Source organism: Cyrtonyx montezumae, unplaced genomic scaffold (genome assembly GCF_038088225.1).
Source record: "Cyrtonyx montezumae isolate F1298 unplaced genomic scaffold, pur_monq_1.0 scaffold_10, whole genome shotgun sequence".
NCBI lineage: Eukaryota > Metazoa > Chordata > Aves > Galliformes > Odontophoridae > Cyrtonyx > Cyrtonyx montezumae.
In genome coordinates, this window is record NW_027071826.1 from 9,230,889 (window position 1) to 9,255,820 (window position 24,932).

A 24,932-nucleotide genomic window follows, 5' to 3' on the forward strand; every position below is an offset into this window, starting at 1 on the left:
GGGAATTTCACACCAAAGAAAGCCTGAAATACATGCAGTGAGAAGGGGTTGCCCTTTCTATTGTCTGTTCTAGGGTACTAAGAGTCGCCCTTTCTATTGTCTGTTCTAGGGTACTACCCAACTCTCTGCATTGCAAAAGATGCATCACCCCTCCTGTAAGGCAGCGGTTGGTGGCATGGCTGTGCGTGGAGCCCAGGCTGCAGTGCACTGGGCAGGAAGTGGACGTGCAGCTGATGGCCAACCTATAAAACACAACCATCCATCTGTCACCCACTGACATCAGAATCCTCCTCAGCACTGGCACCCTGGAGGTCTTGCAGAAGGCTCTAATGCACTTTTTCCAGGGCAAGACATCAGTGTGGGTATGGCCACCATTCAGGACCTACCCATCTTCAGGGGAGGCACCCAGAGAGCAAGCTCACAGCTGGAGTCTTGACTTGGCCAAGGCTACATGTCTGCATGGCTAACTGAGCAGCAGCTCCTGATCAAAGCCAGCACTGGAATGTAACTGAGGGGTACAAGCACTTTAGGTCACATTTGGCCTGCATTAAAGCAGCTGTTTCTTGAAGAAAATGAGCTGAAGCTGTGAGCTCTGCTTATAACTTTTCCCATTAGTGATGAGTCACTGTGGGTCAATGGCAGCAATTTTCTTCTCCAAGTGTTACAACATCTCCTGCTGTACCACAAAGTGTCTCTCCTTTGCTTCTGGAAAGGCACAGAGCTCCCCAAAGACACAGCAAAGGCTGTCCTCCCTCATGTGACTCCAGCATCTCCCCAGTGTGCCGAGCTGATAGAAGGAACTTGCAGACAGTGACAGCAGCTTGGCCTCTTGGAAAAACATAGCTTTTGGCCAAAGGGATTGCCACTGAAACTATAGAATCGTAGAATATTTAAGGTTGGAAAAGACCCCTAAGATCTTCTAGTCCAACCATCCACCTTCCACCAATATTGCCCACTAAGCCACATCCCTTGGTGCCACATCTCATTTCTAGAACACCTCCAGGGATGGTGATTCCACCACCACCCTGAGTAGCCTCTTCCAGTGCCAGATGACTCCTTCAGAGAAGTTTTTTTCTAATATCCAACCTGAATCCAATCCTTCATACCTCATTTGCTAAGAATATGTGGAGGAGAGTGTTGCCTCAGTGATGGATGTGTTACCAGTGAGATGGTTCAGTGGAGGGGCCTAGGGCTCCTGGCTAGTGAACAGAGTTTGCAGAAGCTGGACTTGCTGAGCCTGGCAGAAGAGGATAAAGCAACTTATACAAAGAGTGGTTGCAATTATGACAGAAATGAAACCTTCTCAGTAGTAGCCAATGGTACAACACAGGGAAAAGGGCACGGGCTGTGCCTCTCTGACTTCCATGACCAAGGATGTTGTACAGCCCAGAGATGTGGTGGACTTTCCTCTCAGAGGTTTTCAAGGTTTTGCTAGGCAAAAGCACAGGTTGGCCTGAGCTAGCATTACAGATGGTCCTGCTCTGCATGGGAAAGTGGACCCCAGAGCCTGTCTCCGGTGGTGCTGGCATCCTGTGAGCCCTATGGCCAGGCTGAGCTCACTACAGCTTGTCTGACTGCTAATGTGCGATGATAGTTAATTCTCATCCACTGAAAAGAAATAGAAAGAAAAGGCTCTATGACCTTGTATGAAGAGCTGTTTTCCCAAGCATGACGTAGCAAGAGGGTCAATGGAGCCAAGAGCAAGGAGTCAAAACCGCTCCTATTCCTCTTAGACATTGACCTATTGTACTAAGAGAAAAGGCAAAGAGAGGGAAAAAATAATTAAGGGTAGATAGAAAGGTTTGCATCTCCTCAGAGTCACGGTTTTCTTCACCTCCTGTCATGGCCTTGCTCCTTGGGAAGTGAGCCTGTGCAAGGGTGGGATTTCTTGCAAGGCCTGGCTTTCTTGTGGTGTCTCATCAAGAAGTGATTCTTGCTCAGGATGTTTGTTCTTGTTGATACTGGAGCATAAACACACATCACAGCTGCAAACAGGGACACGAGGCAGGGCTCCAGGCTCACAATAAACTTGAGCGCCACGTGGAAAGATTTGGGAGTTTTTGGTGAGCTAAAGTTGAGTTAAATTTGTAAGTGCAGCTGCTTTCTTGGAAATAGATTTTCTGTATTTAACATAGGGTCAATTTTGCTTTTCCACTGTGTAAGAAGGAGGAAGAACATAAGATAGCTGTTGGGAAGGACTACGAGGAGACCAATTTGCCAACCTGCCTTCCCAGACTGTTTTGGATCATAAAGTTGAGTGCAGCAGAGGTTCAACAGGGTTTGAGGGTGACCTTCAGCAGAGGCACTCACTGCTCCTCCTGAACCTCTAGCACTACGTTCACTCTATTAAACTAACTACAAAACGCATACTGCATGGAACCAAATGCTGCAACCCATAACCCCAAGCAGCTGGGGCAGCCCAGGATTTGGCATGGAGCAGCTGCATCACTCAGAACAGAAACCTCTCCAGCCCAGTGCTCTCTCCACAGCAGTAACAAAAATAGATATCCAAAGAAAGCAGAAATGATGGGAAGAAATACTCTCCTAGACATTGGGAGTTGATAGCTTATTTGTTTCTTGTGCCAGAGCAGTGTTTGCACTTCAGAGTGTATGGGATTTATTAAGTCACGGTCTGAACCAATGATTGAGCACCTGGTGAAGGGACACAGCCTGCCCTGGGCACACAAGTGAAAGCAATTCACCTGTGTGACCAGGTTCCACCCCCCACCTTCCTAAACCTCATTTAAGGGCTGGCTGCCACAAGGGAGGGTTCTTTGTCTGGAGATTTCTCCTTTTGGAGTATTCAGTGACCCTTATACTGGGGATGGGTAAGGAAATTTTTCTTTAGCTGGATTGTGACTGTTATCCTTTTTTTGGGTAATTTAGGAGTGATTATCTGTCTTCATTATCTCTGTTGTGAAGCAATCATGATGTTTTGTTCTTGTACTTCTCCTCCATCCTAGACTCTTTCTTTCAAGGAACACCTTGACTTTTTGCAGCCCCACTATTCTACGTGAGGGAGTTGCTGCAGCCTAGTGATGTGCTCTGTAAGAAAATACTTTGCTTTTCTGGTGCTGTGCCTTGTACCTACTGTCTTTGTCTCATACCTCCTGCATTGAACAGACAGTTTTTTCTCTTTCTTCAGCCATTTTACAGACTTCTATCTTCATAACTTCTTGTTCCTGGCAGGTTCACTCCTTCTGTTAGTAAGTTCTAGCAATAGATGTCATTGATGTCGAGTTGTTTGCCCAGTATCTCACTTAACTGTTTTGTATATAAAAGAAGGATATTGTATCCCACTGTGTGGCTCTTTTCTATCACGTGGCATTTGAATCCTGAGTGTTCAGCCTCAACTCTATTTGCCAGATGTCAGTTGGTACCACCCTACAGATGCTGTCAGTGGGGATGTTTTTGGGGTTAGTGGGGAAGAAACCTTGAGCTCTGCAGCCATGCTTGACTTGTATCACAGAAGTGCCAGTGTAGAGACAGACAAGACTCCCAGAGCCTGCGGGAAGTCTGTGTGTGTGCCTTAGAGAAGGGACACAAATAGCAACCAAATGAAACTGTAGACTCAAAGAATGGCTAGGTTAGAAGGGACTGGATGGGGAATCCACAGTTCTCTGGGCAGCAGTGCCTGGACCTCAATTTCTTCCTTATACATAATCTAAATCTACTCTCCTTCAGTTTAATGTTGTTACTCCTTGACCTATTAGATGCTTTTCTGGGGTTACTTAATGGTAAAAACAGTTGTTCTGTTGCTATGGGGAAATGACCCAGTTGTGAGTGGGAGTTGGCGCGTTTGGCTGGGGACACCACTCATGTGGCAGTCATCCTTTGCCCCATGTGCAGATGACTTCTGGGAACTGCTGGAGCCTGTGGGCTCAGGAGGGGGCCTTCTGGAGTGGGATGTGCTCTGCTATAGTCCAGGAAAATGATGTAAAATATTGGATTGCTGGGAGTCTCCCAAAACAAGACTGTCCCTAAATGGTAGAGTTTCTTTGGATAGCTTCAGGGGTTGTAGGCAGGTGTGGAATCTGGTATCTGCTCTGGGGTATGCAGCCCAGTTTGGGCTGGGCTATTCCACCCGTGCTACTCAGCTTGGCTTGGCTGATGCACTTTGTTTAGATAAAGGGGCAGTGACTCTTCTGTGCCTCTTTGCTAAGCAGCCCTCAGTCAAAATGACCCCATATTGAAGTACCTCAATATGCTCTATGAGGAAAACTCTGCTCTCAAACACTAGCTGTCTGGAGTTAGAATTCTGAGAAAGAGAAGTGCTTCAGGACCTCGTGGCCTTCTACACCCTTGTCCTTTTCCAGGGCAGACTGATGACTTTTTCCTTGTCCTTGTGGTCAGCTAATGCACTGATTGTGTTGGAGGTTCATCTTGTGGCAAGGGCACACTTGGAAAGCAAGCATCCCCTGGGTCTTCCCAAGTAGAAGCCCATAGAGGATGGGCTGGAACCTTTCCTGCTTGGTGTCACTGGCTGATGGCTGCTCAATCCATAAGACTGAAGTGTTGGTCTTCTCTTCCAGATTTCACACTGAGTGACACAGTCTAGAGCAATTACAGGCATGGATTGATAGCTGGACTAGATGATTTTAGTAGTCTTTTCAAACTTAATGATTCTGTATAGTTACTTAGCACTCTGCCCCAGATTGTTTTGTGGGTGTTTGATCCCTTGGGGAACTGGAGTCCTCTGGGTTTCATTCTCAAAGTAGAACCAGAGCACAAATACTATTTGGTACCCCTGGTGCACTGGAGAGCTGGAGCATGTGAGGGGAACCAGTGGGGGTTGAAATGCCAAGGAGCATGTGTGTGCTGCAGACAGCTCAGACCAATGTGAGGAGTAGAGGGGAGGACAGATGTGGTCAGAGAAAATGGGAAGCTTGCTGCTGGGTCCTGTGATGTTAGCTCACTGGCTTTGCTGGAGGTCAGAGGATTGCAGATATAGAACAGTGGAAAAAAAAAGTGAAATGGATCAATGCAGCAAATAGGGAAACTCAGAATTAACCACTGTGCTGTCAGTGACAGTGACACGAGAAGTAAAAGGGAAGTAAGGCGTCATGGGAGAGCTGTGGATCTGCTAAAGGAACAAGATGCTACAAGGCTTTTACATGCCCTCTGATGTCTGCATCTATCATTTCTTTTATTCCTTTGACTTAGCTGTTTCTGAGAGTGAGGTTTGGTGGGTGAGGGTGGCTGAAGGCAGGGCAGCAAGTGTAAGGCAAGTGCAGAAGGAATAGAGTTATACCTGGGTTCTTTTGCATAGTTGACCACAGCATGGGAGCATGGAGCTGTGTTTTCAGGATGAGTTCATTTTGCACAGAGATCCTTATGTACATCTGATCACTGTTGTGATAAAAGTGGTGATGGAAGGAGACAGCGTTTGGGGCAACAGGTCACATCTGTGCTTCACCTCCTGCTCTGAACAGCACAGATCTCTTCCCTGGTGCTCAGAGAGGAGAATAATCTGTGCTGTGATCCTGTGCGCAAGGGGCAACCCAAACAGATAAGTGCTCCAAGGGAACAAGGCTAAATAACTTTTTTTCCCCCCACTGAACAATAATACAATGTCTGTGGTGGCACTGCGAAGCATCTGGCTTTTCCTGGAAAAAAAATGCAAACCACTTCAAGATTTTTTTTTCTTGTCTCGATTCCATTTGTATTATGAACTGAGGCATATTTAAATGTCTTGTACTGGATGTATAAAGTAGGCAGCTTTATAGAAACACAGTTTATCTACATGCTTAAATCTGTGCAGAAGAACATGACTCCAAATCACTTTTATGGTTTCAGATACATACAGTTGTAGCGATATGGGCTGCATTATGTTGACTTGGTAAGCTCTGAACTGCTCAGGGCTCATTTCTCTTTTCTTAGCTATTGTTAGCTGAATGGGTCTTGAGATGGCTGACAGTTCTCTTGCCAGTACTTTCCTGTAATGAGGGAGAAATTAAAGCAAACAAACACAAAGCAATTCAAACATAATTCAGCTGTGTGGAGGAAGGCCAATAAAAATAAGTCTTAATGTCCTCATTTCTTGCTCACTGTGGGCTGACCCCATGGATGCACGCTGCATGTCAGCAGAATGGCGACGTAGGGAAATCTGTGTGTGCCACTGTTGTGCTGCTGCACAACTGGCAACTGCACTTCTACTTGAAAATTAGGCTTCTCCTGGCACTGAGCTGACCTTGTGCATGGCTGTTTCTTCTCCAAAGTGTTACAGGCTGAAACCAGTGTTGGACAACAAAGGAAAAAGAGGACAGAGGAAATGTGATGGAGAACACACAGGCATGTGCATTCCTGGGCTGATGAAACTGCCATCTGTCTTGCATCTGTGCTCTCACAGTTTTCGTACAGTTTGTGGCAGAGATGGCTGCAGTCAGCCCTCGGAGACAAAGAGCTGGTTCCATTTCCTATCAAATACCCTGCACTCTGTCAGAAAAAACGGGGCAGTGCTGGATGCTGTTGTACCACATTCCCGCAGACCAACACCACGGTTCCCTGATGTGGCTTCAGCACAGTTTGGTGCAAATGTCATCTCGTTTGGTGCAAATATTGGCACAGGATGTCCAGGGAGGTGATGGAGACACTGTCCCTGGAGGTATTCAAGAGCTGTGGAGATGTGGCACTGAGGGATGCGGTCGGTGGGGGTCGGTTGGGGTTGGTCTAGATGATTTTAGTGATCTCTTCTAACCTTAATGATTCTGTAAGTGTTCTCTAGCTCAATGGCCTGAATTACAACTCAGTGTCTTCTTGCCCGATGCGAGTCAGGAGCACTGCTTTCCTGGCTTTGTGTGATGCTTGTAAGTGATCTTCTGTTTTGTAGTCATCTCCTTGTCCTTCCTACTTTTCCCTTAACTGATCTGTGTGATGTGTGTTTGCATATGTAGGAAATAAAAAGTGGTGTTTGGCATTCCTTCATGGCATTTCTTGAGTTCAGATGGATGAAGGAGAGACCATGAAGGAGCAGACACATGCTGAGCAGCAACTCCTTTGCAAAATGAGGATGCCTTGATCTGGGTAGCTGAATTCAGGGTAAGAGCTCTGGCCATGCAGCTCAGGAAGGGTCTCTTTTTGGGAAGCTGTGGCTAATTGCAGAGATGAGTTTAGGATGAGATGCCAGTGTGTAGGACTGTTCTTACAGACTGGCCGAGGTGTATCTGTGCAGGGCTGGGTCCCTGTTGTGAGGTCAAGGGCAAGGTATTCCCCACAGGGCTGCACTGCTGCTGAGCAGGTTTTGACTTAATACATGCTGCTGCCTGAGGCTTCGCCCCAAAGGTATTTTGACACTAGACAGCACCAGAGTTTCACAGATTAAGAAGTCCTGGCTGGAAAGTGTTGTTTTTCCCCTTGTGATCTCTGCCTCAGGTTGTGGAAATCCTGAAACACTCCTCAGTGTGCTTGGTGCCATATGGAGAAGGGAAAGGATCTCTTCTCTGCTAATTTTTTTTCTGAGTGAGAAGTGAAACTGCATTAAGAGATGTTGACTGTGGAAACGTGGCACTTAGCCAGCTGAACCATATCATTACTCTGAACATATCATTAGTCAGCAATGGTGCTAGAGCTAACTCTGGTAATGGCTGCTCTGCTTCCACATCAATGGAAAACAAGCATTTGCCTTGATGTTATTGCTTCCCTCACCAATATAGGGGTGGTGGCAGCGAGTCAGATGGTGTCTGACTGTGTGGACCATCTCTTGGGCTTTCCATCACAGCTGTCACATCCCTCCTGTGTCCAAGTGTGTACTCCTGGCTCCTGTTGTCAACCATGGAGCCCCTGGTGCCCTTGCCCAGGCCATGCCCATGACTGGGCTTGTTGAGGGAACTGCCTTGAGAAATGAAAATCCAAATGCCAACAGCCCTGTGCAGCTCATTGCTTACCTTCAAGACCAGCAACACTGATGTCCAGAGGCTGATGCCCAGTCTCGGCCTTTCAGGCATACCCTGACAAATTTGTCCTTGTCTTACAAAAAGTTTCAGAATTTTGGAAGTCCCTAATTTCTGTCCTGAATACAGGAAGTAGGAGTGAGACTGTAAAATTGTACTATGTTTTCTGGTTATTAAATTCACTTGTACATTGTGAGAATTGCATAACTGAAACAAAGGTTCCTGAAAGTTCCCAAGCCTGAAAAAGGAAGAGGAGACCTCAAGCACTCTATTTGTTTCTTCCATAATATGACAAAGCTCCTACAGCACTGTGAATGTGTGCTGTACTTGATGCCTTTATCAAAGGCAAAGTTAACAGAAGAAATAATGATCAGGACTTGCAGTGGAACATAGCGCATGCACTATGGCAGAGAATGGAAAGAGGAAGGAGGTCTCATGCTTCAATGTGTCCTGCTATCAAATCTCAGATTCTGTGACTTGGACAAACGGAATACCCTGCCTCTTTCCATGGAGAAAAAATGTTCAGTTTCCAGAGGAGTGTTCCTTGAAGGTCTGAAACTGGGCAAAAGCTTGGAGCCTCTGTGAGAGAGAGTACTGTGTACGTGTGTGATTCAGGGATGGCAGACCAGGAAATTGCATAAATATTGACATCAAATATTACTTCTCCTACTCAAAACCTATGGATTTTATTGCTTCCAGTTCTGTCTTGAAAGCATCCACATTAAGGATTTTTTTCTGTATATACGGGGATGTAAACAGACTGCAGAAATCTGCTGTGTTGATTTTTGTAACGCTAATTTGCCCATTAGCACAGAAACACTGCTTGCATACTACAAGCAGAAATTTGTTTTTTCAAGTCAACCTATATAGAAATATGTGAAAATAGGCAATTAGTATCACTTTAGATAATGAACTGAAGTTCGTGGTAGTGAGCTGCTAATGTGAGATAGTAGAAACTTATACTGGAAAGAAGGACATTGTACTTGAACAGATACAGTGCAGTTTCATGCAGGATTAGTTGATTTGGACAGAAATTGGGTTGAACAGAAATGGGCAGTGTCCCTTGTCCACAGGGGATGTGGGGACTGAAGTCCAAAGGGAAGTAGAAGAAAGGTGGAGGCTATTTTTTTTTAAATTTGTGGTTTCTATCTGAGAAAAGTTGGCTTCAGGCATTGTTCTGGATGACAGACAAATCTTGTCTGTCTTTAAAAGTTGCTATTGATTTTGTGCTGTACGTGCTGATCTGACAAAATGTTCCCCAAGTAAATGCAATCTGAGCTCCTCAAGAGAGGCTTCTCAGAGAAATCAAATCAAACAGAACTGGAACTTGGGCAGTCCATGCATTCCCCTGTAATACCTCAGTCTTTATGATATTATAATGGATCAGAAGGAGATCCTGAACTAGAAAGTTAAACAAAGACCAACAAAGGACTTTTGAGCACAGCTACATGCGTGGCAGGTACCTGGAGGCTTCTCTCGCATCCTTAATTTGTGTTTCTGCAGCCTTGTCTCTCTAGGGCACCTCCTATGAGGTACAACAAACTTTATCTGAATTACTGCTTGTTCCAGGCAGCATTAACAGTTATCTGGAAGAGTAACTTTTTCTTTTTTTCTCTGAAGGAGCAGTGATGCAGTGGCACAGGCTGCCCAGGGAGGTGGTGGAGTCACCATCCCTGGAACGGTGGAGATGTGGCATTGAGGGATGTGGTCAGTGGGTGTAATGGGATGGGTCGTGGTTGGACTAAGTGATCCTGAGGTCTTTCCCAACCTTGATGATTCTGTGACTGTGTGATCTTTGAAAGCTGCTAAGGTTACTTAGGAGCAGGTTTAACTCATCCAGAGCATGCAGAAGTCAACCTTGCTTAGTTCCCCCCATTTTTCTGTGACTTATGGGTCTCCTTTGCTCCAGTGAAATCACAGCATCAATCTGTGGGTCTTGCCCCTCTTGAATTATCCTGAACATTGTCCTCCTTTGGAGGTGGAGTGGGATGCCCCTTACTGAGGCGTGATGCTCCCAGAAAACTGCCTGCATCAGGTAGGACAGCCGTGGCACTTTGTTCTTCTCCAGATGACATTCCCCTCACATCTACCTCCTCACCAAGGGATGTCAAAGCCAGTGGGGTGCAGTTGTGCCTTCAGGAGCTCATCATGAGCAGGGGAAGAGCAGGAACCTTCTGGGTTGAAGGCAGTGGAACACTCATGTCATTGCTCAAGCATTCAACAGTGTGAGTGGGAAACTGCATCCAACATTTGTTGATCTGGATAGCCCCATGCAGGGTACCAAGCAGCAGCACATATGGTTAGAGTTTGGACCTTGCCGAAGACAAGGGATCTGCTTTGCAGGTAAGCAGTGATGATATAACCTGCCACTGCTTCTTGTGGCCATTGTGTAGGGTAGAGGAGATGATAGTAAAGCCAAAGACCAGAAACTTTGTTAACTAGGATATTGCACTGCTACCTTTGTCCCAACAGTTCATCTTATCTGTACATTTGGTTGAGCACTGAGACAGTGCTGCTCTTGCCAGGGGGGCTTAGTGGTTGGCCTGCAGCCTTTGGGACAGGCCTTGAGAGCTCTTGAAGGCTCCAGGACCAATATTGTTCTATCTGAGAGCTTGTTATTGCCTCCTCCCTTTCAGAGTTCATTTTTCCCCATCACAGCTGTTCCAACGCTAATGAATACTTCTGAGAGCTCAGCTTTTCTGCTAAATGATAAGTTTTCCTCTTCTATTAGTCCACTAGGAGGGTTATTGCAGTTCAAGAGCTCTGTCCTGTTGGGATGAAAATGACTTGGATAAATAGCAGTGCATTCCTCCTCCTCAAAGATAGCCTTTCTGGTGCTCAGTGTGCCCTGCTGGTCCCATCTGCTGAACCAGGAGTTGAAGTGTAATGAAAACACAGTCCAAGGACACAACTAGGAGGCATTTGGAGGGGAGCTGGGGTGAACCTCGGAGAGTCATGAAGAGGTGGAAGAAGTAAATGGAAATATCTCTCAGGGGACAAGAATCAGCAGAGAGATGAAAAATGGGTTTGTAGGGAAAGCTTCAAGCTGGTCAATTCAAGAGGGTTTTTTAAACTCAATTTCTAGAGGAGAAAGCCCTGGGTAGCAAACAGAAATATTGTCTAGCAGCAGGCACATTTACTTCACAGTAGCGTATTGCCTTAGAAAATGCAATTAGTCCTCCTCCAGCAAAGTGCACCCAAGCACCCTGATGTGCAGCTTCTGCAGTGCATGTGTTCTGATTTTTCTGCAGGTGAGATGTGCTTCTCTCCCAGCCTTGTGGATTTGAAACTTTGCTAAAGAGGAAATCTGTGGTTGCTGCAGTGCTGAGTAATTCCTAAATCCTTTGATGTAAGCTGCCCTGTATTCATGTGTCTACAGGAGACCTATTTTGTATTTTTAAGATACTGGTCTGAGTGATTCAGCTGCATCCTCTTTTCGGTCATGCAGGAAGGCAGCAATTACTCATGGATTTCAACCCAAAGTGTGACAATGTTTTGTGTGAGCAGGATTTTGCTGGTGTCACACCCAGGCTACCAGCATCCAGCCGTCTCCCTGGATCATACAGTCAATCATAGAACCATGGGATGTCCATAAGGGCCGCTGAGTCCGTTTCCTGACTGATGTCCTTCCTCAGCCATGCTCATTCCTAGTTAATACCAGCTAAACTAAATGCAAGCCAGTTTTACTTCTATCACCTTGCCTCTTCTCTGCCTCTAAAATGGGATCAAAAGCAATATCAATAGAGGCTGCAAGATACTATCCAGCCACACTGACCACAAACAATTTAATTTAGTTTGTAGGAGTGCTATTTATCAGTATTAATCTACTGCTGTCATCAGAAGACATTTGTGCAAGCTCCTGGAAGTACCTGGCCATGTGTAATACACCACATGTGAATAAATGCCACTGTAAATGTTGAGTCATACAGGAAGGCAAATAAATTGGCTTCCTGGATTCTGAAAGCTGTGGCTTTTATAGCAGGATGAAGAGAATTGCATGACATGGTTCCACATGGCTTATAAAATGTGTATGAAAACCATTTTCTCCTACCCATCCTTATTACAATACATAAATAGAGTCATTATTTTTCTTCCAGCACTGCATTAGTTGGAATTGTTCTGTTTTTTTTCTTTTTTAAAGGCCAATGTAATCACTTCTATGATGCTTTTCTCTAGGCCCTTAACAGATCCCTAAATCAGAGCATAATTATTTATAGCAATAACATGACCTTTCACTTAACTGGAAAAGAAAATGTTGCATAATAGGTGGCAATTGTCACAAGTGCTCAGCACTAGTAGAAGTCATTTTAGCATTTGACTATAAACTGTATTCAGGATAAGAGTTCAATTCATGTGAAAAAAGCTTTGAGATAACATGTATGAGTGAGTTTCTGTGAGCATGAGTGAGCTTATGGAAGGAGAGCTGTGCCCTGCTCCTGGCTGCGGATAGAAACCTAAGTGCTCTTTCATGCAAAATATAAATAGCAAGTGCTAAGAAAGCAGACCTGGGCCAGTAGTGCCAGCTGGGGCAAATTCTGCCTTCCCTGCCTCTCTTGTGCTAACAGGAGCAAACAACTGAGATGGAAGAATAAGGGTGCCAGTGCAGAAAGGAGAAAATGCTTCTCAAATTTAACTGTTTATTATTCAACATTGAGACTGGTAGTGCACCAAGGCTGATGTTTTGGACCTTGTTGTACCAGATGCCACAAATACAGCACACACAATCATTAAGGCTGGAAAAGATCACTAAGATCATATAGTCCAACTGCTGACCACCACACCTACCAAACCATGCTCATAACTGTCATATCATATGGCAGTCCTGGCTCTGGAGTACACGGCTATGGGACCGATGTGCACTCTCCCTGCCTGGCAGCAGTGGTGATGTCCACTGGGGAGGGCTGAGAGCAGTAGGTGCACTGGCCTTTGGAGGAGTAGATGGGACTGTATGCAGCAGCACAGCAAACAACAGACAGAGACAGAATAAATGTGTCAGTTTCCTAGCGTATTTGAATATGTTTAAATATAAACATAGGAAATGAATATCTCTAACTGAGAAAAAAATAAAATTGGATGTAAAAATACACCCATAGTATACTGTATATGTGTATAAATACATTTTATGGTCTGTAGAGTCATTACGTCTTCCTTCCGGACTGACTTTTTATTTCAACTTCTGTCAGCCTGTAAAGGAAAATTGAAGGGAAAGGTTTTCAACCAAACACATTGTTATTTTGGCAAGGGATTCATTTCCCAGAAAAATGGGTTGTAAAAACAATGCACAGTTTCAAAATAGACCCATTTGTGTTTTCACACAAATCTACCCTACAACATGAAAGGAAAGATAAAGTGAGGAAATGGTGATGCAGATGGGGAGCTCAAGATAGTTTAAATGGCATTTGAGACCAGCTCCCCCACTCCTTCAAAGCCCATGAGGTTAACAGGGTCAGGAGTCCTTTCCTCCACAGGGAGGGCTTAAGCAAAACCTAACGTGCCTTGCCTACAAGATCTCTTTCAGTGCACAGTTTCAGCCCGAGCCTTGTTAGTGGGGTAGGGATGTGCTGGAAGGAGTAACTGTAGCAGGGAAGAAGACTGCCAGGAGCCCAGGTGCTCCCACCTCATGGAGGTGAAGGAAGTGCTGCCCAGGCCACCATTGTGGGGGTAGTCATGACTCCTGGGGGTGATTTGGAAACCCCAAAACCCCTGTGCAGAGTTCTGTTCAAAGGTGCAGAGCACGCAGCTCAGGCCACACCAAACCACTGCAGTATGGTGGTAGGCAGGAATCGCCGTCGTAAGACAGTTGAGGTTGGAAGGGACCTCTGGGTTCATCTGATCCAACCTTCTGCTCAAGCAGGGACACCTGCAGCAGGGGTTTCAGGACCATGCCCAGATAGCTTTTGACTATCTCCATGAAGGAAGATTCCACAACAGAAGTTCCAGCATGCACAAGCATGGCTTATCCTGACCCCAAATGTGGTATGGTCTAATGCGGTGTTTCTGAGTGGCTCAGAGGGCTACAGACAGAAAGTAAGCTTGTTGTCGTGGGACTTTTCCAAAATCTCTGCTTTCTGACTTCAGTTTTTCTTCTCTTTCCTTAGCAGACAAAAAGCTTCCTAGGAGGTGTTTGCTTGGTCTGGGGAATCAGTGACGTGGCCTTCAGAGCACCCAGTGAGGTATACAGAGCTCAGAGCACCAGGGCAGTGTTGTGATGTCATCAAGGAGACTGTGGAAGGAGCCGTTTCTGGTGCAAGGAGCATCCCTGGTCCTTCTGCAGGCACAGTCCTTTCATGGGTGTCCCTTTCTCATGGCCATGCATGGTGAATGGTGCTTCCCAGAAGGACACTGAACACCAGAGTGGGACAGAGAATTTTCCGTAGGAAAAGGTGGCAGTGCTGTGCATTGCTGCATGGCATAGTCCTGGTTTCACCCACACAGGGTGCACTGGCCTATGACATGTTAATGCTGGAGAAGAGTGGGGTGCTGGGTGGCATGGATGCTGTGCCTTCTGCCAGGTAGCCCAGGATGCTTTTGAGTTCTCCACGTGACAAATTAGCTTTGATATGCAGGAATGCTTCCAAGTGTCTTTTGCTGTGGGAGAGAAATGGTCAGATGTCATCTTCCCTGCACCAGCCTGCAAAGCTGCTCAGTCCCCAGGAGGTACCAGCACTGAGCGACCCTACACACAGGACCCAACACCTCTGGGGAGGTGTGAGGAATCCCCAAGGCAAAGGAGAAAATCAAGCATATTTATATATTCCAAGTTATGGCCTTTTTTAATAGAGTCCTTTTTTGTCCAATGGCATTTGATGGCCCCAAACTGGCTGCAGCCTTCACCTGCTCTGCCCTGGACAAGTTCAGATTTTTCTAAGTTTTGGTTATGGAATGTCTAGGGAAAACACAGCTCAGGCTGTGTGCAAAGAGAGATATCCAGCTAACTGGGCGCCATTTACCCTCTGGATTCTTTATCTGACAGAGGTCAGCACTGCCCAGGGTGTATGAGCCTCACCCATGCTAATATATGGCTACTTCATGACTCAATTAAAATTCCACATACGTATTTGCAAATCCCTTTCAGCTTCTCTTACCGGATATCTGGGTACGCCGTGGCGAGTGTTGCAACTTCAATTTTAATAGCACCTGTATCTTGAAGCCGGATTATTTCAGCCAGTTTGGGGAGTACTGAATTCAGCCAGGTGGCCTTAGACCCCTGTGGAAAGGGAAGCGGTCAGACTGTGGCAAAGCCCTTCCTCCCACTTCTCCAGGCACACCAAGCCCTTCCCTGGCCCCTCAAAAGAATTTGTTCTCTGGTTTCTTGCTGCTCAGTACCCCAAGGAGATGGGTGCTTGGCCTCCTGCCCATGCTGAGAGCTGCTCAGACTTGCTCCTTTCTCTCAAACATGGGTGAGGTGGTTGAGATGGGGCTTGACTTGTATTTTTTTTTTTCCTAGAGATATGAAAGGATGGAGGTGACCTCAGAAGACATAGAGGGAAGTTGTGGCCACACAGAAACACAGCAGTGACAGCCAGAGCATCCTGGGAGGAGCCTTTGGCAGAAGCCACCTCACTGCCCTTGCCAGCCCCAAGGGCACAGGAGCAAAAGGAAATCAGGCTCCATGCACTACTGCAAACAGAGCAGTTCATGTTTAGCTGTCTCCTGTCCCTCCTGATATAAATCTTCAAAGGAAACAACTGATGACAGGACAAAGGAGGCTGAAATCATCGCTCTCTGTCTGGGAAGAGCAGGCTGGCACTTGCAAAGCTCTCCCTGCCCAGTCTTTCCAGAAAGTTACGCTGTGTTAGAAAGGTTAATGAGGGGTCACAAAAAAGGCATGCTGCTGTTTCTCAGCATGCCCTACACTGTCATGGATGAGGTGAGTGAGCACATACATTGCTGGTGCAGAAGGCTTCCAGGTCGGCAGCGTTCTTGGAGATGCTTTGGGCCAGGTTTTGCTGCTGTGTTGGGCTTTTCATGCTGACCTTCTTCTTCAGCAGCCTCACGATGTAATCTTTCACCAAACAGACGTGGATCTTCTCAATGATGGACTGTTGGGAAGGAGAGTGGGATCATTAATCTAACATTTGCTTGGCACTGAGGAACATAGGTAGTGGGTGAGGTGGGAACAGGCTGACTAGAAGACCTTAGTGGTCTCTTACAACTTCAGTGATTTGATGATGTGCATGGAGGAAGGACTAAGATACCTCAAGTACTACAGAGCACATCCTGCCAAGTGTCCACTGCTCCTCTAACACGAGGAGCCATGCTGGCTGCCAACTTCCCTGCAATCTGCAATGTGACATCCCAGATACCGAAAATCTCTTTGCACTTAAATTAAAGAGGTGTGGGAATTTCTCAGTGTTGCTTCCTTTTGGGAAGACTTCAATGCTTAGAAAACATCTCCAAATGTTAGATAAGAGGTAGCAGTACTCCAGAGAAACAGGAACTCCCCCCCTCCTCCTGTTCCTCTCTCTGTACACAGAACTTCACAATTTTGTTTTAACTACTAAAAAGACAAAGGCAGGAAATCAAAGGTTTTTTATACGGTAATGTTTCACATATACTCCTGCACCACTGAGTATGTGGTTATGGCTATTTCTCTTTGACTTACATGGTAAAAAGGGTCCTTCAGGGTCTGTAACTCTGAAATATGATTGCTGGTGGTTTTAATGATCTCATTCATAATTTCATTGCTGGATTCCCACTTATTTTCTGTAAATTTCTTGTATATTGGCTGAAAAATAGAAGAACAACTAATTAGTTCTATCCAAACATGTATTTACATTCCTATATGCATAACATCCCCTACAGTGACAGCAAGGCGTATGGTCCTAGTAGGGAAATGAACATGACCCACAGGGACAAGGGAAGAGGAGCTGTGTTAGGCTTCACAGAAGATATCTTCCAAGAGGTCCTACAGAAAATGCAGGAGTGATTGTGGCTGTAATTCCTGGCTCCTCTGCCTTCCCCTCCGCCACATTTGCTTAACTTTAAAAGCTTTCTATTATTAGTCAAAAAAAAAAAAAAAAAAAAAAAAAAGGAAAGAAAGAAAGGAAGGGAAAAAAATGAAAGAAGGAAATGAAAGAACCGGAAGTATTTTTCCAGCCACCCTTATGGAGAAGCCAAGTGCTGCGTAATTGCTCATGTCATCACTTGTGATTGCTTCCCACAGCTCAGTGTGTAACCACATGCATGTTCAGACTCTCTCCCTACAGCACTTCTCTTGGATGTGATCAGCACTTTTCACTTCCCCATGCACAGCCATACCTACATACTTTGCCTGGGGTTTGAAGACACCAGTTCAGGTTTTCTGACAGTACTGACGCTGTGATGCAGCTTGGCCAAGACTCCTTCTAAACTGTTGTGTTTTTAGTAGGGAATATCAGTTCTACTGGACTTACTGAAGGTAAAAGTACAGAGCCCTGGCACAGGCTGCCCAGAAAGGTTGTGGAGTCTCCTTCTCTGGAGATGTTCAAGACACAAATGGACGTCTACCTGTGCAACCTGGTATAGGGAGCTGCTTTGGCAGAGGGGTTGGAATAGAAGATCTCTAGAGGTTCCTTACAATTTTTTACATCATGTTCTTTCCAAGCCCCGAATTAATTAATGCTACTCGCTGATGAAGTGGTGCTTAGGGACATGGCTTAGTGGGCATGGTGGGGATGGCTTGACAGTTGGACTTGATGATCTCAGAGGCCTTTTCCAACCTTAATCGTTATGTGATTAAGTCACCGTGTTTGAGTCATGGATATTGGTGGCCAACAGTGCAGCACCTTTGTGTCGCTGCCGCTGTCCCACCAGGTGGAACTAGTCCATAGGACAGCAAGTGTAGGCTGGATGCATACCTTCAGCTGGGCAAAGAGCTGCTGAAGCAGGACATCTCCACCGCTGGTCATAATGTCCCTAAGGGTGCTAAGTATCCTCTCTTTATTATCATCCTTTTCTGCTATGTTTTTCTCTGTGTAGTCTCTGAAAGGAAATATTGCCAGTGTAAGAATAACCTCTCCCCAAAGAGGGAAGGAGAGAAATTCAGAGGTTCCCAAGCCTTCCTCTGCTCAGTCTGGGGCATTTTCCCTTTATCTCACTATTTCCCACTGCTGGCAGTGGAAGGAACTATTACCTAAAATTGCAGCAGTTGTTAATATTTGCAATCAGAACAGGCCTGTAGTATCTGTGCTTCTTGCCTCTTTCCTTGAAGTCTTCAAAAGCATCCTTGTAGCTGGAGGGGAGATGGGAAGACAAGTGGATGAGTGATGGCACAAGGACACTTGGGAAGCACCGCTGCCTGTTGGGACCTTACCACACCTTCTCAGAAAGGCAGCCAGCTCTGTTGACAGTCGGCACAACAGCTCCTCACCCAGCATGGCATTGATGTCCCTGGCTTGCATCTGGCTGTTGTAGACACTCTAGCAAACAAACCAAAAAAAAAAAAAAAAAAAAGCACATTGTAGGTGAAGAAAACCCATAAAACAAGTGAGAAATTGGAAGTTTTTCTTTCTCTCCTTTTGCTGGTATGTGAAAAGGATTGTCCCAGCACCTGTCACACTGGGAGTATGGGCTTGGACTCCTGTGCCACCCACTTGTGCTATGGCCCTACACATACAACATGGCCTTTTGGCTTCCTGCATTGACTACAGTTAGTCTTAGATCCTAAGTACAAACAAGATGCTGATGTTTATTTTCAAATATTTATATTTATTACCTGGATAACAATTATTGCTAGCAGTTCACTCTGAAAATGTCCATTGAGTTTCTCTGGTTCTTTGTCTTCTTTCCATCTCTGGATTTCCTTTGCTAAACATTTGCTCAGCACATTTTTGATGGTAGCCTTTAGAAAACAAAGAACAACAGCATTTACCACAAGATATCACAGTTGCTGCCTTCTGCTAGGATATTTTTCTTTGCCTACCTACCCATTGGCTTAGCAATTTTCTTCTACCATGGTGAGAAATAAAGGCTCTTTGTTACAAGACACCTTACCCACAGCTTCCCAGCAGCAAGGACACTCTCTAACAACATTCCCCTATCCAGTATAGACTGGAATATTTCAGGGGAAGAATGGGAGGCACTGGCACAGACTGCCTAGAGAACACCTGGAGGTGCCCAAGGCCAGGCTGCATGGGGCCCTGGGCAGCCCAAGCTGCTGTGGGGCAACCAGCCCAAAACAAGAGGTTGAAGTTGGATGGGCTTTAAGGTCTCTTCCAACCTTAGCTCTTCTATGATTCTATAAAGATCAGGACTCACCACCCCAACATGTCTGCACAGGCAAGTATACACACCAGAGCTCCAGTTCCCTGAGAGACACATTACATGTAACCTGTAACATACAGTGCTACCCACTGAGCTTGTTTTGTAATTCTTTATCATAAGCACTTCTGACGTCTTACCAACTCAGGAGGGAATCAAAATGTCCCAGATTTTCCCTGCTATGACCCTTCCTGCTCGCTGTGCAGCATGAGTGCTATGCAATAGCTGGCACACACCTCTGCTCACTGCCTTGTTCACGCACGTCACAGCCCATCTGCAATCCATCATGGACTGCAGCAAAACCTGTAACTTCTCATTTTCCAGGAACTTCAGCTCAAAGTGCCAAAAGCACTAAGCTATGGGAAGGAGGTGAAAGTTGTTCCTTGAGTCCATTAAGGAGAGTGTGATCCAAAAATCAGAGCAACTGTTGTTTCCTGCAGACCATGTGATTCTCTATCAAGGAGGAAGTATTTTCCAGACTGGACCTGTGTGCTTCATGCTCACCCAAGGTCTGGCACTGCTGCAGAAGCCAGAAATAGGGCTGGAAGCATCATCTGCAAATAAGACTGCAGGGTCCTCCTATGAAGATTTAGCAGACAACTGCAAAGTTACCCACAAATGCCTGTTGTTGAACCTTCTCCCACCTCCCTAGCACCAGTTTTACAAGAACAGAGCAGTAATTTTTGTCCAGGCAGAGGGATGGGCAAACCAGGAAATAGTAGAAAGTTAGCTCTTCAAGTCCCAACCAGCAGCATCCCAGCTACAAGGAGGAAAAAAAGAGCTTTCCTCTGCTCTTGGAGGATGTGTGGCTTACAGGGAGGGCTGGGAAGTGGGCACTTAGGACAAGTCAGAGTTCCTTATGTTATGGAGTTATGCACAGCACAGGGATGAGAAGGAAATGAACAGATTCTTACCTCTTCACTCTCAAGGTATTTTTTTTCAAGCTCTCTGCACAGACTTAGAGGCAAAAGGCTTCCAAGCTCAAGTTTTTCCAGCTCCTCTGCTAAAACACGTTCTTTTCTCATATCTCTGGAATGAAAAAGCCAAATGATCACATTTTCCAAGGCCAGCGTAATTCAAGACAGCTGCTGAGGCAAATTGCTAACACTCCTTGAGGACATCAATGAGAAACCAGATGTAAATTAATCCTGTTCTTAGCATAGGCCACTGCACTGTGTTGGGGATAGGGACCCCGAGCAGCAGGAGGAATGAGCTTGGGAATACATCCTCTGTTCTTCCATACAGCAAGTAACCTAATGAAAGAATTAGGTAATCCCTGGGCAACATTCTCCATGCCCAGGATAATCACAGCTCAGGTTTTCCTATTTAATGGCTGCCTTGTGATCTAGCAGGCCACAGGCCGGAGTTCCCAGATTTTCCAAGAATGAGACAAGGGCCACAAGTGAAGCCCTATGCATCTGTCTGGATCTCTGTCACCTGTGTGGTGTAGTGAGACTTGGTTACAGCCTAGCAGCCCCAGGAAAGTGCCTTCAGGTTATCCTGGCCAGCACAAAATATTGCTGACTTCAAAACCTAACATGGATTGGACTGCATCAAAATGATACCGATCTGTGAATAGAGCAAATGTTTGGTTTGGCAGCCAGAAAACCTGTTGGCCACTAGTACAAAATGTGCGTGAAAGCATCACTTACTTTGGGTAAATGTTATGCACCCAAGAGAGGAGAAGGTAGACATCCTTGTCATCCAGCTGAGACTCAGCAGCTTTCTTCGCCAGAGATGCAAAATGGTGGTGATAGAGTTCTGCATATGTGCGGAACACATCAAACTCAGGGGGATAAAGGTGTTTAATGTACTGTGCAACTACTGTCAAATCTTCTTTCATTGTCTTCCCCATATGCAGGAGGTTTTGGCCAACTACAGAGAGGTTCTCAGTTCTAGGAGTATGACTAGTGTCCTTCATTCGAATGTCTACCGACTCCTTTACTGTGGCCATCCAAAGATCTTTCCATTTTCTAGGTCTAAATTGCAAGTTTTCTTCAGGCAGATTTTCTGACGTGCAGTTCTGGTCTTCTTTCTCCTGCTCTTTCAGTGCATCTACTGCCTGCTGCAGCAGTTCTGGGTTTGATCTCGCTAGAAGCACAGAGTCTTTCAAGATGCTGAAGACTTTGTGTTTCAGGATTTCGCAGATGGACTCAATGTCTTGCTGGGTGATGATCAGTCCCTCCTCGCTTTTGCCAGACAAGTTCTTCTCCAGGGCAATCAGATGCTGGACAGCATCACAGAGCTTCTGCTTTTCAAGGAGATCCATGACTTGTTTGACTGAGGAGAGAACAGCCTTTCTTTACCCAACAGCAAAACTTTTCATTCCTGTTTTGTATAAAAACATGGCTTTCCAATAGCATTTTCAAAATGTCTCCAATTCTATGTTAACTCTTAGACTCCTTTATCACACAGAAATTCTTCCTTTATTTAAAGATCAGGTTGTTCCTAGGCTGCTGCTGGCTGGCATAACGCTCACTGAATGCTCATCACTACTCCGTTACATATCACCAGATGTTCATGTGCTACCCATGATTTTTTTTCCAAAATTTAGAACTGTGGGTATTTTTTGTTGTTGTTTTTGTAGATTGTTTCTTTGGGTTGTTAAGCAAAGGTCTGACAGTCTCTTAAATTTTTTGATAGCCCTGAGGATACACTATGGGTTTCCCAAGAAACAATAAGAATCAGGGAGCACAAGCTGTATGTATGTGTAACTGTTCCTTTGACAGGAGCTGAAGGAGAGGAATAGGCACAAGGCAACATGCCCTGCCACCTGCATCTCAGTCATAGGGCCCATCAGGACGGTGTGTTTGTCATTTTCTTGCACAACACAGTTATTTGGCTCAAGGATTGGCCATGCAGACCAAGGGACTACTGGGGCTTGGGGACCTAAGTGAAGAAATCAGAGCAAAGCAGCTAAAACGACTGCCATATGATGTCCAGTCTTGAAAGTAAAGTCAAATTCCTATGGGTTTTCTAAGAGTAATTTTGGCACAGAAGTCAGTTTTTTTGGGGTTATAATTAAAGAAATGGCTGATTAGCACTGATAAACTCCTCATCATGATGCTGAAGTTGTGAGCACAGTTTAAAATTCAGCCTTATCTTTTTTAGTTATTCTATCTGTCATATTAGTGCAAAAAAAAAAAAAAGTAATTATTCAGCCTCATCTTGAAGACAATAGGGTTGGAACAAAATGTGAATTATCAGACCTAACCTGCATTAAAATCTGCTAAACACAATAAAGCAAAGAACAAGACAGCATAACTACATAGAGAAAAAGATGCAAAGCTTCCTTCAAGTGGCCTCAGTGTTGGGGAGCCAGCCCCCAAATCTGGGTAAATACTTTACCCTACTGCTATCAGTGAACCCAATAGCACACAGCAGTCTAAAGGGAAAAGAATAAATCCATTGAAACAACCTGATAAAATCTGAAACTGCTAGAGAGAGAGTCTGAATATTAATACAATTCTCCCAAAACGATGAAAGAAATTGCACTTTCAAATCAAGTCCCGAGCTGTCAAAGTGAAGAGGATATTTTGTATAAGCAAGAAGTAATCTTCAGAAAGAATGAGCTGAGGGAGAGGTCCATCCAATTCTTCCCCATTAATATGACCTAAAGCAGGAAGCAAGGTTTTAGAAAAAAATATAGATGGAAAGATGTAGCTAAATAGGAAGTGCTAGAGGAAAACCCACATGGGTTTTTCCAGAAATAGGATGGATGACACATCTAGCAGGTGAGATAAATACAGTTGAGCTATCCTGTCTGAGCTGCCACCATTCCTTGATGATTATGCAGTCTGGGAAATTATAAATCCAGAAAAGTTATATCCCAAAATAAGTTCTCATAGATATGCAATGTAAGTTTTTCACTGAAAACTCTGGGTGGAGAAAGCTTATGTTACTCTTGAACCTCATCTCACTTAATGTTCTCCTTAGTGACTATACACAAAAGCTGGGAGTGCCCTACTGACATCTGCTGATTGCACAAAGGTGCTATCGAAACCGAGGGCTGTGTGCATCAAACAAGAACAATGGGATTACTTCAATAGTCGATGGGCAGAAACTCAATAGCAGAAAGTATAAGGCACAAATCTAATAGATCAAAAGCTACTTAGCAACAAATAGGATTTGCTGCTGCAAGTTGGATGTGCATCAGCCTGAAATAAAGGAGGAAGAGAGATGTGGGGAGAATTAATAAATTGCTGCTGTGGGATGATGGTGAAAATGTCAGACTTGATCTCAGGATGTATCTGGCGTGGGATTTTCTGTAAAACAGGAAAATGGCAATGTACTGCTCCAGGTATTGGTGGTAACTCAGCTGGAGTATTTTCTGCAGGTATGACTGATTTATTTCAAAAGAACACATTGCAAATGGGGCAATACAGAGGTGGGCTGAGCGGGTTAAGCACTTACCACTGGGCTTGGCCTTCCTCATTTTCTTAAGTGCAGTCGTAAGTATCCCCTTTATTCCTTTCTTCCCCTTCTCTGGACTCTCCCCAGCGGAGGCACAGCTCCCATTGCTGGTGATGGAAGATGCCCGTGAGGTCCTGCAGGCTGCCTCCGGCCTTTCACTCATTTTCTCCTGGTCCTTGGACCAGATCTCATCTCCAGAAGGACAGGCAGGGATGTGCTCAGCCACTGAGGCCAAAGGATTTTCCAGCCGCCCATTTAAATCATTGCAACCTGCTGTTCCATTGCGTATTCCAATGGGACCACTTTGGAAAAAAGGTAACATTTTCATCATTTTCTTCAGGCCTGTAAATTTCAGGAAAAAAAAAAAAAGTCAGGTTGGAACAGTTTGCATAAAATCTACCACGACGCACTGTGTCAAGATATATGCCCATCAAAGGAAAAGCATTTCAGTAAGAAGCCCTCACTACATGGGCTTTATGGTGGGGCGGGCCAAGTGTCCTGCCCTGGTTCAAAGCAACAGGGATCTTTGTTTTCAAACAGCATCAGGACGGATCCAGTGTTTCCTGGGCCCTGTTTTTGCTGGTCCCTGCTCATCCAGCTGCACATGCGCTTGTGAAAACACCCACGGAGCTACTTGCACATTTTGAAACACAGAGCTGCAGCATGAGCCATGGTTCATGCAGAAAGAAATCAGGGGTGGGGTGAATTTCTCACCACCCCACTAAGGACTAATGAGCCTGGGCTTAATGAAGCTGTTGGCAGCAAACAGGGTGGCTGCACGGAAGAGCGGTCCTCCCCTGGCTCAGGGGACACAAGAACATGGCAGCAGGTGGGTAGCTGACGTTATCCTGTCGCAGTCCCACTCCATCACCACCATCTTGCATGTTCCTGCTCTACAAGTAATTAACAGCAGACATATTTGTTACCATAGCCATACATTAAAAAAAATATATATATATTTAATTAATTTCATAGAAATAGCCCTTGTCCCAACACTTTTTCTAAGTGACTTTCTGGGAGACCAGTGTAATTCTGTACGAAGAACTCTCAGGCATATTTTGGCTTAAATTGGCCATGTAAGAGTAACTCCTTTAGCCTGTAAATAAAAGACAAATTTGGCTTCAGTCACAATCTTCAAATACCCTTGCAAGTTTATGCTGCTGGTACATATTACAGTGATACAAACTGCGATACTCACTTCTGGGCAAACCGGTTGGAAGTATGTGGCTTTTTTGTTTTAATAGCAATACCTCCTGTTGTCTCCCCACAGCTTGGAGAGCTCTGAAGCACCACGTCAGAGGGAGCAAGCAAGTGCATACTGCTGAAATGATCTTCTCCCTGCTTCGTCACTTTCAGAGTCTGTAAAGCTTCTACAGCAAGGGCACTACA

The 24,932-nt window shown here is 45.2% G+C and overlaps 2 protein-coding genes across 2 annotated transcripts in view; one reads left to right on the forward strand and one right to left on the reverse strand.

Annotated features, from left to right (window-relative positions):
- XRCC3 (X-ray repair cross complementing 3) overlaps positions 1-24,932 on the forward strand; it is a 421,446-nt gene that overhangs the window by 307,577 nt on the left and 88,937 nt on the right. The gene's annotated exons all lie outside the window — the stretch shown is intronic.
- Positions 14,138-23,885, reverse strand: TNFAIP2 (TNF alpha induced protein 2). Its single transcript, XM_065750111.1, has 11 exons — positions 23,544-23,885; positions 20,783-21,410; positions 20,045-20,159; positions 18,586-18,711; positions 18,189-18,289; positions 18,004-18,102; positions 17,729-17,852; positions 16,495-16,617; positions 15,776-15,931; positions 14,975-15,096; positions 14,138-14,477 (listed from the first exon to the last, which is right to left on the reverse strand). Exons 1-11 carry the CDS (start codon positions 23,872-23,874, stop codon positions 14,336-14,338), a joined length of 2,067 nt encoding a protein of 688 aa, XP_065606183.1. The 5' UTR covers positions 23,875-23,885; the 3' UTR covers positions 14,138-14,335.

Excerpts from the sequence above, each read along its gene's own strand:
- TNFAIP2 (XM_065750111.1), bottom strand. The coding sequence starts at position 23,874 with ATGATGAAAATGTTACCTTTTTTCCAAAGTGGTCCCATTGGAATACGC. Across the intron at positions 18,103-18,188 it reads CTGGCTGCCTTTCTGAGAAG|CTACAAGGATGCTTTTGAAG; the intron begins GTGTGGTAAGGT and ends TCTCCCCTCCAG. Across the intron at positions 14,478-14,974 it reads ACGGCGTACCCAGATATCCG|CAAAAGACACTTGGAAGCAT; the intron begins GTAAGAGAAGCT and ends TCTCTCCCACAG.